General features: G+C 39.0%; 2 protein-coding genes across 5 annotated transcripts in view; both read left to right on the forward strand.

Annotated features, from left to right (window-relative positions):
• RNF182 (ring finger protein 182) overlaps nucleotides 1–17686 on the forward strand; it is a 279878-nt gene that overhangs the window by 73023 nt on the left and 189169 nt on the right. The gene's annotated exons all lie outside the window — the stretch shown is intronic.
• MCUR1 (mitochondrial calcium uniporter regulator 1) overlaps nucleotides 101–17686 on the forward strand; it is a 45188-nt gene continuing 27602 nt past the window's right edge. For 2 of the 4 annotated variants that reach the window (XR_013926846.1, XM_080379783.1), the window contains exons 1-8: nucleotides 101–496; nucleotides 1364–1477; nucleotides 2908–3011; nucleotides 5837–5938; nucleotides 7570–7611; nucleotides 9715–9786; nucleotides 13306–13359; nucleotides 14496–14610. Coding sequence is in view for 3 of the 4 variants with exons in the window: in XM_080379783.1 (XP_080235909.1) it covers nucleotides 232–496; nucleotides 1364–1477; nucleotides 2908–3011; nucleotides 5837–5938; nucleotides 7570–7611; nucleotides 9715–9786; nucleotides 13306–13359; nucleotides 14496–14610 (868 nt within the window). In the remaining variant the exon portion in view is untranslated. Of the gene's footprint in view, nucleotides 497–907; nucleotides 1146–1363; nucleotides 1478–2907; nucleotides 3012–5836; nucleotides 5939–7569; nucleotides 7612–9714; nucleotides 9787–13305; nucleotides 13360–14495; nucleotides 14611–15886; nucleotides 17364–17686 lie in introns of those variants that run through there. The other 2 variants (XM_080379782.1, XM_080379784.1) reach the window with 2 other exon arrangements.

Raw genomic sequence — 17686 nt, forward strand, 5'->3', positions numbered from 1 at the left:
TTCTCGGCGCGGCCGCCGCGTGAGCCACAGAAACAACCGCGGCCGCTGGCGGCGCCACCCGCCTGTTTCGCCACGTGCCGGAGGCGGAAGTGAGACACGGCGCGCGGCGGAAGTGAAGCGCCGGGGCGGCCCGTGCTCAGCGATGGCGTCCTCCTTGTAGCGGCGGGCGCGGCAGCAGCCGTTCCCCTCCTTCCTCCCCTCTATCCGTCGTCGGGACCGGGCGGCGCGGCTATGGCCAGGGGCCAGGCGGCCGCGGCAGTGAGCGGTGGAAGGCGGGCGCTGCTGCTGCTGCGGTCGCGCTGCGCGGACGGCGCCCTCCCGCCCGTCGCCGCCGCCTCACGTGACGGCCGCGCGGCCCCCTCCCCCGCGCGCCGCCGCCTCAGCGACTGGCAGCGCCCGGCCGCGCCGCGGGGCCCCGGGGCCGCCGTTACCGGCAGCGCGGGGTGGGGGAGGCGCGGCGGCGGGGCCGGCAGGGAGAGCCGCTGCGGGGAGCGGGGTGAGGAGAGCGGGGGGGCGGGGTGGGGAGTTATCGAGGCTGGGGGAGCCGGGGGTCTGCAGGGCACCGCCGCCCTCCGCGGCAGCGGTGGAGGCTGCCCGTAGCGGCGGTTAGGGGAAGGGGTTTTCTCCCTCGAAGGCTAAATTGGCTGTTTTTTATTGGTCTGTAAGGCAGCTAGGGCATAGCCGTGTCTTTTGTCCAGTTGTCTTAAAATATACGTCTTAAATATATATTCATGGTTATAGATACGGCTAAAATAAAATATATGTCTGAAAATATAACGTCTTTCGGGACAGAGAGTTTGGCCTCCTGACGATTTACCTCACGTTCCAGCTTGTGTTCTTCCCGCCAGCTGGGTTATGTGAGTGTCCCAGTGGAAACTACGCTGGCTTAGGTTTGCATTCAGCGTTGAAAATATTTTCTGTAAAAATGTTAAATGGCAGTTTGTGAGTGATTTTTGTCAGAAAGGCAACCGACAAAGGTTTGTGTTTTTAACAGTGAATGGAAAGAGCCTGTGAGTTTAGTCTGCAAAGCTTGGAAGTGCTCACAGCTTCCACCGGTTGTGCTGGCGATGGTAAAGGAACAAGTTTCCAGACCCTGACACTTGGTGGGGTTTTTCCAGGACATCCTCTTGGAGAGCGTTTCACAAGTACAGCAGTAGCGTATTCTGTTTTCAAGCTCTTGCGCTTGTTCGTTCGATACCTTTTCAGTTTGAAGCAAGCTGTGTTAATCTCGACGCACAATCTAAAATTTTGTCATAAATAAAAAGTATTTGGGGTAGTAAGGAAATTCCAGGAAAGCAAACAATTTGATTAATTATTCTTTCTTAAAAGTAACTTACATTTTTTTCATCTCTTTTTTTTTCAGATGTAAGCATCTCTGCATCATCGTCTTTACAAAGCAAAGGGAATATTTCCTTACTGGGAAATAGGAAGCTTTTTTTTGACACTCATGCGCTGGTATGCCTCTTGGAAGAAAATGGTAATTTGCTGGAAACAGGTGGCTTTTTTAAATGGGATTTTATGAGTGTTGTTTTAGTTTACAAAGTCTGTTACTTCTCTTTGATGTGTGATGTTACAGCTTCAGTTTTACGGATATATTTTTATATACACTGGATAAGAACATGTAGGGGGGTTTCTACTTCCAAAAGGAAACAGTGAACTTATATAACTTTGATTGGAATAATGTGTTATTCTAATGGTAATTAAAATGCTAAAAAGAAATTTTAAGAATTTGGAGTAAGAAACAGAGTTTTCAAGGTAGTGGTTTAAAATGTATTAATTGGATTCCTACATATTTAGTATATAACACCCTGAATATATAACAATGTAATACAATAGGATTGAATGCAGAATACTATGTAAAATGCAGCTTCTAGGATAGATCGTAGAATACTATATGAAATATGGCTGCTTTTATGCTAAAACATAAGGGAATAGATTATTTTGGGTTCACACTAATGTTGCTGAGGTGGGGAAGGTATTCTAAGGTGAAGTTCTGTACGGCTATATTGGCTTTTAACAGCTCTCCATCCCTGAAAAGGAGAGTGTCTGCTCTCTTTCCCCTGCCACATGGCTTTTCTCTCTTTCCATGGGCCAACCTAATTCTCAGAAAAGTCGCCAGCTCTTTTGCTGGATTGGTAGTCTGAGATGCTAGTTGAATGAGCCCTGGGCATGAGGGATAAGGAGAGAGGGGTATCTCTTCTTCCCTTTGGTGGTGGCAAACTATTGCACTAGCTCAGCTATTGAAAGCGTCTCACTCTCAGACCCCGTATGTGCCAACTGCTAGTTAGTTTGAAACAATCATGCTTTTCCGAGTGTTTCTTCTCATAATGATCAAATCTTGTTCATGGAATTTTTGCTTCTACATTTTGAAAGTGAAGAAGTTGAGAGTATTTCTGGTGACAATGTTTTACCATAGTTCGCAATATATTCAATTTAAAAAGTTTCTAATAGGGACTCAGAGGCTCGTAGGCCTAAAATCAGAGCAGTTAGCTTTTTTCAACTGCTGAGTTTTGCACATCTTCAGTGGTACTGGAAGATTCAAAGTATAATGAAATTAAGTGTCTGCTTTTCAGGTGAGAATTCTTGCTCATAGAAATAACCATATGTGACACATGACATTCCAGAATACTTCTAGATAATTTCCAGCATTTATCCTGCTGATAATTGTAATAGTGCTGTGCTACAGAAGCAGCTATACTATGTCACAAACATAATTGTGAGGTGGAGGAACTTGGATGTACTGACTAGTTGTGTTCTTTTGTTAGTGCTGGATCAAGAGGAGTGTTTTACTGTCTTTCATAAACTGACATTCATTTCAACTTGGCACTGAGTATAGCAAGTGGCGTTTCTGTAAACTGTTCAGATTAAGATCTTTTTCTGAATGTTGTTGCATTTTGTTTTGCTTAGGGTTCACAACTCGGCAGTCGGAGGTCATTGTATCTGCATTAGTGGAAATTATGAACACCAACCTGGATATGATTTACAAGGACATGGTCACCAAAGTACAGCAGGTTAGATCAGAGACAACAATGGGCCTAAAGTAAATCAAAACATTGTATGCCTGCTAATGAAATATATGTTGCTAGTTATTATTTATTAGATGCAATATTTTAGAAGTGCGAACATGAAGAACAAACATCCCTGTGTGTATCTGTTGGCTAGTTAAATTTGTCTTGACTTCATCAAATATTTGTGTTGTGGTGGACCTTGAGATTTAGGTGCTGTGAGCTGGTATGCAAACCACAGGTAGCTTTTTCGTTTCAGCCATATTATAGTGTGAAATAGAATCACTTAGAAGGCTTTTAGACAGACATAGGAGGTATTCAATACATGGTTTTGAATAGTTACAGCTCCTACTTATTCTTTTGTGGACTTGTAACAAGGAAGTACAGATTCCTTCTGTTACTACCCTGTTATATGGTACCTTTCTATTTATCTCTTCATGTCACAATGACATTCATATTGTGTCAGAATTGAGCTGAATTTTTTTTTTATATGATGTTTTTAGGGCATAATTGGTGTAGTTGTATACACTGATAAGATGTAGGAAAGTGTATAGTTTGTATGCTAATATAGAAGTCTATCTCCTTTTCCTTTGATGCATACATTGTTTGTGGTATCCTCTAAACCTACCCAGCATGTACGTTTTGGTGGGAGGAAGTGAAGAAAACTTGCTTGGAGGTTGACTGACAATGCTGAATATCTGCAGAGATCCTTCCTGGCTACCAAGAAATGGTGTACAAGTGAACTGGATTGTTAGCTTCAACTTGTGAGGGAATGATTGCTTTGATGAATAATTGGGTCTGGAGGCAAGGCGTGTTCTAATACTGGCTGTGTTTTTTCTTTTTTTTGTCATTTTTTTGGGGGGGGTGGGGATGGGTGATGGCCCTTTGTCAACTCATACAACGGTAAATCCATCTAAGGAATTGGACATGACAGTGTTGAATATTGTCATGTTGAGCTGTTAGGCATCTGACTTCAGAAATGAAACTGCAATTCAGAGTAAGACATGATTCACTGCATGTGGAACTTGAGCATCTTTGAATGGCTTTCACAATATCTGCTATGCTGGATTCCCTGCCACATAAGCTCGTGAGATAGTGCTGACAAGAAGCATGCAACCTCTTCGGCTGCTCCGTGAGGCTGGGCTTTACAGCCCCAACTCCTCACCTTCTGAGCACAAGCTTTAAGTTATTTCGTAGTAACAAGGCTGCTGTCTTAAAACATGAGAAAACAGCAGCTGCTGTCTTGGTAATATAATAGTCTTGGCAGTACAACATCTCATTGAGAAGTGGGATACCTGGATTTTGCACCGCCTTCCATCTAGGGAGGTTCCAGCCCATCATTCCTAGCTTTTAGATTCCAGGCTAAGAAGACATGTGAGTGCTTCCTCCTCCTGTGCTGAATTTGTTCCACAGTCTGTCAGGGAATGCAACACTAAAGGGACCCTTTCTCCCACGGTTGGTTGTATTTTAAGTAAGCAGTCTGCAATAAGCAATCTCAACATCCTTCTGTGCTCAGCCTTTTTGAATGAAAGTAAACAAGTTTTCCTTCGTTTTGTACTGAATTCAATGCTGCTACTGATGGTAGATGTTTTCTGAGACTCAGATTTGACCCTTAGGTGACTTTTTGCCATTAAGATTTAAACGTGCAGGTTTGTATGGCATGCTAAGATAAAGCAGCTCAGGAGGTGTGCATGCCATGAATTTTGGGCAACATGATAAACCTGTACTTCCTTGTAGTCTTTTTGCATAAGGTCTTGTGCCAAAAGAGAATGAAGAATTGGAATAAGGTTTGGAACGTTCTGGATGTAGTTATTACCATTAGGCCATAGTTGGGTATGAAAAAGATAGTTTTGCACTGGTTAGATAAAACCTTATGGAAAAATAAGTGTGTGTGTGTGTGTGTGTATAGACATCAGGAAGAGAAGGAATGTAGAAGATTCTGTTCTCTGTTTTCTGAGTTCATTGAAGAGAGAACAAAAGCAAGATTGGAGACCTCTGAGAGTAAGAGAAGAGGTGTCCATGGCAGTACTCTTTCTGTAGACTTTTTGTAATGTGTGCAGTACACTGACCCCGTTTTTTCAGTCTTGTGGCCAGGCTACCTGGTGAGGCTCCTCCAGATGCCGCTTGGAAATAAAATGTTGCAAGTTAGAGTAGCATTTCCTGAGTGGCTGTGTCAGATTTGTAGGGTTCTTAGTCCAGAATCAAAACCAAGGGACTACTTATTAGAAGGAGATCTTCAGAGAAGAGAAAAGGCAGTCCCTGTTGGCATGTGTGGATCGTGTAGGAGCTAGAACAATGTCTCCAGACTTTTCCGTCCTTGAAAATTGCAGAGCATTCTTGTTTGTCGTCTGTCAGTTCAGTGTAACAGGCTGAGCAGAGCAATTAAAAGTGTAAGTATAGTGCGTGATTCTGAGTAGCAAAGCAGAGTGAGCCCTCTTGCAGGGTGAGGTAACAAAGGAGGTAACTACAAACCAGTATGGTTGCGCTGAGGAGTTTAGGTCTGAAAGCAGGGTTTCCTCGCTTAGCTCAGGGACACCTCTTCTCTCCCTAATGCCGGTGCTACCTTAAGAATTTGAAGACTTGGAAGAAACTATTTCCTAGGCTATTAACTGAATTATTCTGGTCTGCTAATTTTGTCAAACGTGGCCAACTTGCTTATTTTGCCACCGTTCCTTGATTTATCTTGCTTTCTGAAACTCAGATACTCAATCTGAAATTCCTGAATTAAAACTTTTGGGGTACCAAAATAACCTGTCATATTTGTAGGCACAGATGAGAAAAAGCATTATAGTTGTTAACATCTTCTGAGTTTTTTCTTTGTTCTTTTAAAGGAAATTGCACTTCAGCAAGTAATGTCCCATATTGGTGGCGTGAAAAAGGACATGATTATTTTGGAAAAAAGTGAATTTTCAGCACTTCGTTCAGAAAATGAGGTAAAAATCACTATTTTGGAAAGTGCTACTCTAGCACTTGCTTATTTTTTCCCATGGTGTAAAAAAAGTCTCATACCCAAGGGGTTGGCTCTGGGGCCAGTATGGTTTAACACCTTCATTAATGACCTTGTTGGTGGGGCGGAGTGAACCCTCAGCAAGTCTGCAGATGATTCAAACTGGGAGCAGTGGCTGATACACCAGGCAGTTGTGCTGCCATTCAGAGGGACATCAGCAGGCCGGGGAAATGGGCTGACAGGAATCTCCTGAAGTGGCACAAATACAAATGGCAAGTCCTGCCCCTGGGGAGGGATAGTGCCATGCACTGGGACAGGCTGGGGGTGACCAGCTGGAAAGCAACTCTGCAGAAGGGGCCCTGAGCGTCCTGGTGGGCACCAAGTTGACCACGAGCCAGTGATGAACCCTTGTGGCAAAGGTGGCCAACAGCCTCCTGGGCTGTGTTAGGGGGGCTGACAGTGGGTCAAGGGAGGTGATCCTTCTCCTCTGCTTGGCACTGGTAAGACTTCATTGGGAGTGTTTGGTCTAGTTCTGGGCTCTCCAGTGCAAGGGGGCATGGACGTGCTAGACAGAGTCAACAAACTGTCCAACAAGATGACAAGTAAGTGACTGGAGCATCTGACCTATGAGGAAAGCCTGTGAGAGCTGGCAGTGCTTAGCCTGGAGAAGAGAAGGCTCAGGGGATTTCATCAATGTATTCACATATTGAAGAGAGGGTATAAAGAAGAGACAGGCTCTTTCCAGTGTTGTCCAGTGGCAGAACAATAGGAAATTGACACAGATCAAAATGCAGGAAATTCTGTTTAAACATAAGAAAACCCTTTTTATTGTAAAGGTGGTAGAGCACTGGAATAGGATACCCAGAGAGGCTGTGGAGTCCCTGTCCTGGAGATACTCAAACCCCAACTGGACATGGCCCTGAGCAACCTGCTCTAGTTGCCCCTGCTTTGAGCAGGGGATTGGACTGGATGATCTCCATGATAGAAGATGCTACAGCTCTACCTGTTCCATGTATCTTTTGAAAGAGATAAAGTAATAGAAAAAATTTGGATTAGAAAGGACCTTTAGAGAACGTTAGGTGATTGCAGGCTGCAGTATGATTGCCATTTAGCCATCTTTTAAAGCTGAAGAAACCCAGCTCTCTGTCCTCCTCACTGCCCGTCCCCAACATAGTGTGCTTTGGCCCCCTGTCATCTTGATGACCCTCCACTGGACTTGCTCCAGTCTGTCAACGTCTGTCTTTTACCAGGGAGCCTAAAACTGGACACAGCACTCAGTGCAGGCTCGCAAGTGCTGAACATGGGGAATAATCACTTCCTTCAGCCTGCTGCTTTTACTCTTGTTAATGCCATCCTATGCTGTTGGCCATTTTTACTGCTGTGGGACATCACTGGCTTCTGTCTTGTGCTGTTTGGAAATGCACAGTACTGAGTAAACGTGTGTATACGCACATACCTGTACGTGTACCAAGGTCATAGTTAAACCACGCTTGGTTTGCCTTTTTTCACATTATGCATTATAGACATTGTTATTGATCATGCAAATTCATCAGTGTTTCTAGATTACGTGGGTTTATGTACAGTAATAAAGTGCACAATTTTTTTCTGCTCTTTCAGAAAATAAAACTTGAACTCCAGCAGATAAAGAAGCAAGTCATGGTAAGATACGGTACCAACAGAATTAAGAATTGACACCTGTTTAGTTTGCTTTGAAAATAAAAAATAACAATTGTAAAAGCTGTACTTAATTGTGATACACAGGATACTGAAATTGCAGTTGATGGTATACTGTGAGCTGCAACAAAGACAATTCCATGTGTACTTTTTTTTTTCACTTATGTGTCCTTAATGCAGTTTCAGAAAGCAGCTGCCATGTCATGGTTAAGGCTGAGTCGAGTTCTGCTTTTAGGGCTGCCTGTTACATGTAAACGTGCAGCATGCTTTTAGAATTGCTAATTGGTTTGAGTTTTGGTTGTGGGTTTGGTGCTGTGTTTTGAAGACTTACCTGTTAGCTGTCCAAAATTTACAATAGCTTTTAAATGGCTGCTTTAGACCACAAAGTTTGGGACCATATAACCAAATAACCATTACAAGAAAACAGACTCTCTGTAGAAAATGTACTCTGTTAATTGTTATGCAGATTCTTATTCTTACTAGGTTTAAGCATCAGTGCTGTGTTTCTGTTCTTCGTTTGTTTGGCTGGAATAGCACTCCAAATACCCTTCTACCTTAAGAAACATCTTAAAATCTGTTATTTCAATGGGTGTGGAGTCAAAAGCAGCCTTTACACAGAAACAAACAGTCTTGCAAGAGTGATTATGATTGGAAACTAGGAACATTAACTGCTTTTAGGGAGTATGGACATCTTATTTGAGAACTACTGTTTCCTGCTGAAATGTCCTTCTTAGGTGGAAGGATGGAACGCTCTTCCTTCCCTAGGATTTGTCTGTGAAACTGTCAGACTGTTGGACTTGAGCTAGCTGTCCATGTGGCCAAACTCAGCCTACTGCCTCCTTGCCATTTCTTTCCTGTTCTCATCAATGTCTTTTTGTATTGTCCTCTTAAAAAGGAGAATATAAATTTCTCAAGGCTAATCCTGCATGTTTAGTACTGTATTATGAAGTGCTTAATACAGCTCTGTTTTCATAATACCATTTAAAAATACTTTTGGCATCTAATTTTTGAATTGTAACTTATTTTGTAGTTTTAGTTGCATATTAATGAGTTAGTATAATCCACTGGTAGAGCATCAAGGGTCTGAGTAATCTTTTCTTAAAAGCTAGATGTCTTAAATTTAACTTTAAGCTGTAAATGTAATTCTCACAAGGGCAAGTTATTTTATGTTTGCTTGTACATTTTCCTTTAAAAGACAAAAAGATGCAATGTTGTAGAAGTTTAAGAAAAAATTATTTCTAATTTTTGATTGATTAAACTGTAATGTATCGTGTTGTAATGACATCTAAATCATAAACCAGTTCAAAAATTCAAACATAGAAATTGAGTCTGATTATTGTCCATACTAACTTAATGAACTCTTGACTAGTTGACATTGGCCTACTTGAGAGATGCTTACTTGGTTTTAATACTAGAAACTCCCAGAACATCAGCAATCTTTTGCTTCTCCCACACATTCATCTGATCAGCAGTTTGCCGCATGACAAACTGTCAGCTGGCTGGAATTCCTGCCAGGAGGTTGCATTAAAATGGCAGCTGTCACTGAGAAAAGCAGGAATCGCAGTCACTGATGAAATAAAATGGAAGTCTGCAACTTAGGGTAGTTTTGAAAAGTTAGGTTTTTAAAAAATATAATAAACATCTTGTGACTTCTAAAATACCTATAGCTTTTTCTGAACGCTTTTTTTACACTGGAAGGTTAGAAACTCCTTTTGAAGTTATTTTGAGGATTCAGGTTGCTTTGTGGAGCAAGTCCAACTTATAGGGGTACCTAGACCTTGGATTTCTAGAAATCAGAGAGAGTTACGGGGTATAGGAAACATTCCCAGCATTTATAGAAGGATATGCTCTCAATTAAGTGCTGTTCTCAGTGTTCTGATTTTAAAATCAATTGTTAGATTTTGATTCTGAGATCCAATTCTTCAGTATTTTAGGAATACTTACACTTTTGAAAATTATGTACACTAATTAGAGAGAAGATTCATTCCTGAGATATGTAAAGAAAGGCACAATATATTTGTCTAATTCTTTCTGCTCGTGCTTAAATAGAAAGTCATGCATGCTGCTCTATCTTTTTTTTCCCATTAGGATGAAATTACCAAAGTTCGTGCAGATAACAAGTTAAACCTAAACCTAGAGAAGAGCAGAGTAAAAGAATTGGTAAGTTTTAGCTACTTTCTTCTAGAAACATCTCTACATGGAGTCCTCTCCAAATTTGTGTAAGAGCATCTTACCAAAGAGCATTTTCATACTTATCTATAGTATCATTCAGCTTCAAGGTGGTAGTAATCCAAGTTACTCATCCTTATGCTGCTATAGTACAAGGTGCCATGTTTGGTTTTGTATGTCTATCTGTTTTGATGTTGGTTTAATATCAGGATTAACATATTACACTTAAATATATCAGGTATTTGTATTTAATCTAAACATGCTGACTAGCTGCCTAGAGGTTTTCTATGTTATTAGTATATGTCTCTTTTCACACCTGATTAAACTTACATATTTATTAAATGTGTCATCACTGAAGATGATTCATTTGCCTATAGCTAAAGAATTTATAGCGTAGCTAGTTTGTCAGGAAGTACCTATTGTGAAAACAGTTACAATTTTCTTTTATTTGGAACTGATACTGGTTCAGATTGTTTTGAACTTTGAAATATCTGATAGAACTGAATCAATGTGATCTTAAATTAGAATAACACAGATGAAGAATTAGAAGATTAACAAGTTTTTGCATTATATATAACACTCTATCTAGAGTTCTGTTCCCATAGATATTTTTTTAATAGCTTTTAGGTTCTCAAAGACATTGCATATTCTAAATTGAAAGATCTTTTAATGATATTTTTCTATTAATATTATTTCTTATTTGGTCCTTTTTCACAGGTGTGTAATGAACACATAATATTTATCTCCAGTCTAGGCAATAAGAACTGTTCAAGTAGATATCACTTACCTTCTGTGTGTGCCCCTTGACGTTTTTCACAATAATTAGTTTAGGTAACAGCTGTGTCAGTGATTTATTATGACTAACAGTCTGTTATCCCATGGTAGATGCTTGAATAAAGTACAATTTGAGCAGGTAGAATTCTCATTTAAATGTTAATACTACATGCTAATGTTTTAAAAAATCATCACATGGAATGTATTAACTGTGTAAATGATAAGCTTCGCAATGCTTCAGGCATACAAAATCTATTTTAAAACATTTCACCAGTGATAAATTCAGCACTAGTGTTTTCTTGTGTATTTACGTAGGATCCTGGAATCTGGACTCGGTTGTGCAGAACACTACATTGTTTTGACTGCCTCCAACAAAAAGCAAACTGTGCGAAAAGTCAGCAAAAGCTGACCAACTTTGCAGTCTGTTGTGCAACTATAATTTCATAGTTTCTATGAAAATTTCTAGTTTCTTCCCCCCACTCCCCCACTTTAGTTGCCATCTCTGCCGTGTACAAGCAGAAAAGGAAGAAGGCAGATGAATGGGGAGCAGTTGTAGTATATATGCTGGGCTGGGGGAGAGATGTAATCCAGTATTTTCTATAGTAGGCAGAGCATCATTATCATATTTACTGCAATTGTAATGTGACTTGAGGCTGATGTCTAACTTTCTGAAGGTAAAACTTAGGGTAGTTAAAGGTTACTTTGTGACCTTGTTTTGGCTGGCATAGAGTTAATTTTCTTCCTAGTATTTGGTACAGTGCTCTGTTTTCTTACTAAGTTACTACTCAGAAGAGAAATGTCCTAAGGTTAAACTGATTTAACTTGAAGCACTAAGTAAAATGTCCTTATCCTTCAGTTTTGCTTGAAGTAAGTACTGAAGGAGAATTTCTTAATTTAACACTGATGTGGTCAGTCTTTAATGTTTCAATCTCTAAATGCTTTATTTTTTAATTATTTGATTCCACTTTACATTTTTTGGAGAATCCTGTGTTGCTTAATGCACATCTGTTTATGTTTTATATCTGCAGTGATACAGATGTGATTTAAAAACTTGAAGTAGGGTACAAAATTCCATATATATTTTCATGTGTTCATGCATCACGGTGTCTCTAAGCTTGCTGTTAAAAACCTCAAGATGCATCTGCCAAACTGGATTTTCTCTGCACTGTGAAAAACATGGACTTAAGGGGGAATCTCCCTGCTGGATTTCAGGGGGGAAGCTTAACCTTGTCTTCCCTCCTTTTTCAATTCATTGGTGTTATTACAGATGTGTGGTGATACATTGCAGTGAAAGTAGTCTTTTTGTAGAGATGTAGTTCACTGTCTTAAATCTAAGTTTAAAGAGCTTGTAGAATATAAATTATTCAGAAAATATGTTTTTTGGCTAACAGTATCATTTAAAAGTAAAATAGACAAACTGTTTCAGTACATAAAATTGTTTATTTAAAATGTCATGGTTCTTTTGATAGTATCCGTTTATTAATGTGAGGTCCAAAATCTGCAATGAGATTTCACCTGAAACATAATTTTAATTAGATTCTTTTATAAATATTCTGCCATCTTGCCGCTTATAAAAATGTCTATTTATATACAATGTTGAATTTTTTTGGTATACCTCTCCTCGTTTAATGAAACAGTCACTAGCTGCTGCTAATTGTAGACATACTGTTATTTGTCTTTTACTATGTCATTTTATACATTTGTAGCATCCTGCTGTCTCTTAACTTCATATTTCGATCAGTCAAAAGTCCCAAGAGAGCTTCAGATCTTTAAGGAGGGTTTTTCAATGCTGAAGCATTTATGTAGATTAATCTGAGTTTACTACTGAAGTGGAATAAGCTTCCAGAATGGAGGAAAAATGAAGTGACTTTCCACATGGGAATGTCAGCAGATGAGGTGATTGCTGTGTAACGGAGGATTGTGAGATTGGGTGCCTGGTGACCTTAATACTCCCCACTATAGACTGGTGGGTTAGCATCTCTCTATCAATAACTTAATTGCTCCAGTAGTAGGACAGGAGCCATTGTAGATGTCAAGGTAAATCATGCCTGTTCGTGTGTCAAAAAGGTAACCTGCCTTAAAGGTATTCTTCTTTAATTTGGATTTAACTTTCCTTGAACCCAAATAGCTGTGACTTAAAAATAAACCACAACTTCTGATGTTCTACAAATGGCTTAACATGAGATACAAATGTTCTATATTTAACAAATGTATCATGACATGATGGTCAGAACAAACAAGTGGTGAGCAGGTGCAGTGCTGGCTAAACATTTCTGTTAGCCAAGTTTGATACAATGTTTTAAATCTGTACTCCCTTTCCTGAAGAAGGTAAATGGTTCAGTCTTATTTGTGCATGTATATCCTCAATCGATTAGTTAACTGTTCCAGAGTTAACTGTTCAGAATCGTAGAGCTTTGCTCTTCTGAAAGGCAAATTGGCCAACCTTTCTTCCAGCTACTTATTAATAGATACAGTTTTTGCAGAAGATGAGTGTCTGATGGACTTGTGCCGTACAGTTCAGAGGAGTGTGGATGAACACCTGTCTAAATTGTGCTTTTCCAAAGGACAATTATCCTACAGTACTGTCTCCTAAGTGTTAGACAATGATCTTGTTCAGGTTCAGTTTTCTACAGAACTTGGAAACAAAGAAACATGCTTTTAAGGGCAGGGAATGTTTAATGACAATATCTTGTTTATCTCTCTTTTTTCTTCCTTTTTTGTCCCCCTCCCCTCTAGTACTCACTTAATGAAAGAAAACTACTTGAAATGAGGACAGAAATAGTGGAATTGGTAAGAACTTGGTAGCTGATTATTACACAGCAAATCTTTTTGTATTTGTGTTATTGACCTGGTATTCTTTTTGGAATTTTTCATGTCTTTAGGCACTTTAATGTACAAAATGTCATTGTGCTTTATTATTTCCCAGGGTATTTTCATACTGGTACAGGTAACTGAAGTGTCTACATAATAAAAAAGGGTATATTTTATATATATATATATACACACATGATTGGACCCTCTGCATGTGTATATATAAAATGTTCAGTAGTGACTTTGTTTCAAAGAAACTTTGTGCATGTAGTATTTTCTCTAGATAGAATTCAATTCTTAATGTAAAATTAATTTATCCCCACCTCCACCCCCGTGTTCAGTGAGACGGAAACACATTGCTAGATTCATTTGGCTTCATTCTAGAGGAGTGTTTTACTAAGCATTTCCTCTTCCTTTTGTTTCCTTCCTGTAGTATAGGCACTTATCCCGAGGAAGAAGTCTAGCAGTAAATCATTAACTGATTTCACAGTGTTTCGGTACTGCTGATTTGAAAATATCAGCAACTCGGCAGCTGTTCTAGGTTTTGCAAGTTTGATCTTTCAGTCTTTTCTGAGTAATAATTATATCCCTTTTTTTTTTTTACAGAAGTCCTGTCTTTTGTCATAATCAGATTCTGAATTTGTAGCTGGTTTTGTGGTAGAACTCATTATAAGATGAAGACATGCTTTTTAAATCAGAAGACCATTTCTCAGTTTTTCTAATGATCCATAAATCTTTATGCTCTGGTATGTTTTTGTCACAAGAAGCTCTTAGACTTCTCAATAGCTCTTACAGTTGAGCAGTGACTTTAATATCGGTGGGCTGAAAGACAGACTGAAGCTAATATTTATGCTGCTAGATTGAGATAAGAAAGTCATACAGTTCTGCCACTTGCTAGATTACATGTTAAGTAACATGTAATCATCTAAATTCCCTGATTTCACCAGATTACTCAATTCCTTGAATATAATCAGCTAGGAAGGAACTTGTTCTCTTTGAATGCAAAGTAAATACATTTAAGGAGGAACCAAAAATACAGCTTGAAGGGATGGGTTAAACTTATACATAAACTCAAGACTATGCAAATAGCATCGTTTTGTTGCTTTGGTTTTTAGCACGCACAACAAGATCGAGCTCTGACGCAGACAGACAGAAAAATAGACACAGAAGTTGCAGATCTGAAAACAATGCTGGAATCGCACAAGCTTGATAATATTAAGTACTTGGCAGGTAAGGAATCTGATGGTTGTCTCTGACAGTGAAACTGTTAAATGTTGTTAAATACTTGGCAAACTCTCGATTGACTGTATTCATAAAGACCCAGATTAAAAAAAATACCTGAAATAGTCTCAGTCAAGATTAGCAGCCTTATTTGTGTACTTAACTGAGGCAAAGTTTCCTATGATATGCGACTTGATTTTGCATGGGCTGTGGCTGTATGACTTGGGGTTTTTTCCCCTGCTTTATGCTGTAATAATGATGTATATAAGAAATCTAAAAGATAGCCTGTTAACAAGGGCCAAAAAGTTCTGTGCCTGACTTAATTTATAAAAGCAGCCTGCTGCATGCATGTTAGGATTTCTTCATCTGTCTGATGGAGGGCTGTGTGCAAAATGGAACATTTCAGCTTTTCTGGCTGTTCAGTGCCATGTATTCTCTAAACTCCCATTTTTCAGGCATGTGCATTACAAAAGTACTATGTGTGTGCGCCTACATTATTGCCCTGGGTAACTTTAATATTTTGACATTTTGCTACTGAGTATGCAGTGCTATTGAATGAGCAGGTTTGCAGTAGAAAATTATTATTCTGGTTTAGATTTTCTGATTATTCTTTCACGATGCATTTTGTCACAAGTACAATCACGTCTATTCAGGCATATCCTTTAGAGAGAACCATTACTGGAAAATAAAAGGTGCTTTATTAAAATGAGAGGAAGTTCTTTTCCCCACCATCCCTACTCAACAACACGTTGAACTCTGCATGGGAGAGAAAAAAATAATAATTTGTATTGTGTTTGAAGTGCTCCTGTTGCAAACAGTGGCATAACTATTTTGTGTTGATTTAAAAGTTAATTTCATTTAAATGGAAATTTAAAAAATCTCAAACTGATAACCCTTGTTAAAGATAGCTTTCATTTCTTTGTTTGCTGAATACTTGACAGTGATTTAATAATCCTGTTACTTGCTTCCTCACTTTACAGTTGTAACTTGCCGTTTGATCTTTTTTGGAATGTAAGCAGCTAAGGGTTTCTTTCGTCCTTTTGATAGTTTTCCAGACCAGTTTTCCTGCATTCTTTTTCTTTTTTTTTCTTATTTGTCAATTTTGTGCCCCTCCATGTTGAAATTGTTTGTTATGAATCAAAATCTTACTTTCTTAACATGGGGAAGGGGTGGTGGTTATAGTTCTAGTATTGTAGTAAGATGTGTACATAGCTTTCTGAAGAAATGTTCCAAGAGCTAATGATTTAATGTCTCCATTTCCTTCCTCATTTTTATTTTCTTTCAGGTTCAGTATTTACGTGCCTTACTGTAGCACTGGGATTTTATCGGTTATGGATATAATAAATCGTCAATTTAGAGGGACTTGGTTTCTGAAAAAGAAAAAAAAAAAGTTTTATCTTTGCCTGGACTTTAGCCAAGTGTTGACTGTTTTATTTATTATTTTTTTTGTAAAGCAGACTGTATTGAGAATGTAACCAAAGATGTGCCTAGAGACAAACTGTACACTTACCGTGCATATTTTGAAACTTACCTCTGATGAAAGCATGGTATATGCGTTTTTGCCAATTCTCTCCACTCTGAACTGCAGTACATCTTGCTGCTACAAAGTGTCATACAAGCAAAGACGGGCATTCCTGCCAATCCTATGGGGCTGCATCCTGTAGAGAAGAATCTATGGAATTGTGTTCCGTTGCCTATTCAGACATGCTTGCCGGGGTCAGTTGCATGTAGCAGACGGAAGTCTTGATTAATGTAAAACTGAAACTACGTGTTTTGTGGCTTGGAGGCACTCTTGTATAAGTAGAATTTGTGTTAACTGAACCGTGCTTACTTCCCTCCTAACACTTCATACAGTTACTATGATCAAATACTTGTTTTGCTATTTTTATAACATAGTTATCAGCTTGTTCTCCAGATGGCTGTCCAATCAGTCATGTTTCATGAAAGAGTATGTGTAATGATAGCAGTGTTTGCTGCTAGCTTTGTTTGTAATATATTTGTAGAGGGTTTTTGTGACTAGCTTGCTTTTGGGACATGTAAGTATCTCATACTCATTCCATTTGCTAATTGTTAACTTTACCACTGTAACTGGAAGTTTGAAATGTAGTACAATACACTAGTTGTATTAACTTATGGTTAAGTGATACGAAGTGTCTCTGGTGCTACCTTCTTGATGGTGGGGAATTGATGTTTCTGGAAAGAAAAGAGATTTTAAATCATGGTTAGGAAGCAGGGTTTTAGGTGAGGGTACTGCAATACCAAGAGCCTTCTAGGTTTTTTTTTAATTGTTTTACTTTTTAAAAATCCTGTTGGTTCTTCAATTGTGGAACTTTGGTAGTGATTATGATAACGAAAGCAGTAATGGAGACTGCAAGGATGTTTAATGCAGTTCTGAGTAAGCCGATGTGAACCAGTAAGCGGTTGTGTCCAGATACTATCATTCTTCCACGGATGAAATGACTGCTTTAGTAGCAGAGCTGCCATCTGTGTTCCTTCAGTTAAGGGAAATTCCTCTTTCTTGTTTGCTCTTAGGAGGAGAGAACAATCTATGCACTGGTAATAAATGCTGGTAGAGCACAATCATGGCTTTGCTTAATGAAAGTAAAGCTGTTTGGCTACTTCGTGCCTGCACGGTAATAACCATTGAAGTTTTTTGGTGGTTGGGAGTGCCAGCTTTGATCATATGCAAGTGCGGAGGAAGAAGAGATGGATGCCTGTAACAATACTGGCCTGAAATAAAGAATTTTGAATATTTCATAGAATATGCTGAGTTTTCATTATAAATGCAACTTTTTAATTTGAATTTAGTCTCTTTGTTTGAAGGTAAGTCACTGCTAATAGGATTTCTTTTAAGCTAAGAATTAGCAAAGTTGACAGCCCCTCTAACACACTGAAGAGGAAAGAACAGTCAAATGTAAGGAAAACTTATTACAAACTAACTTAACAGCCCCTCTAAATTGAATGAATCTGTATTCAAGATCTTCACTTTTTTTGTTTAAAAAAATATTTTTTGTACTAACTTAGAGGACTTGACACTTTCTCAAATTAGACAAGCAGTGATTTGTTTGGAATGACTTCAGTGTTG

The sequence above is a fragment of the Falco punctatus genome (assembly GCF_963210335.1).
Source record: "Falco punctatus genome assembly, chromosome: 3".
NCBI lineage: Eukaryota > Metazoa > Chordata > Aves > Falconiformes > Falconidae > Falco > Falco punctatus.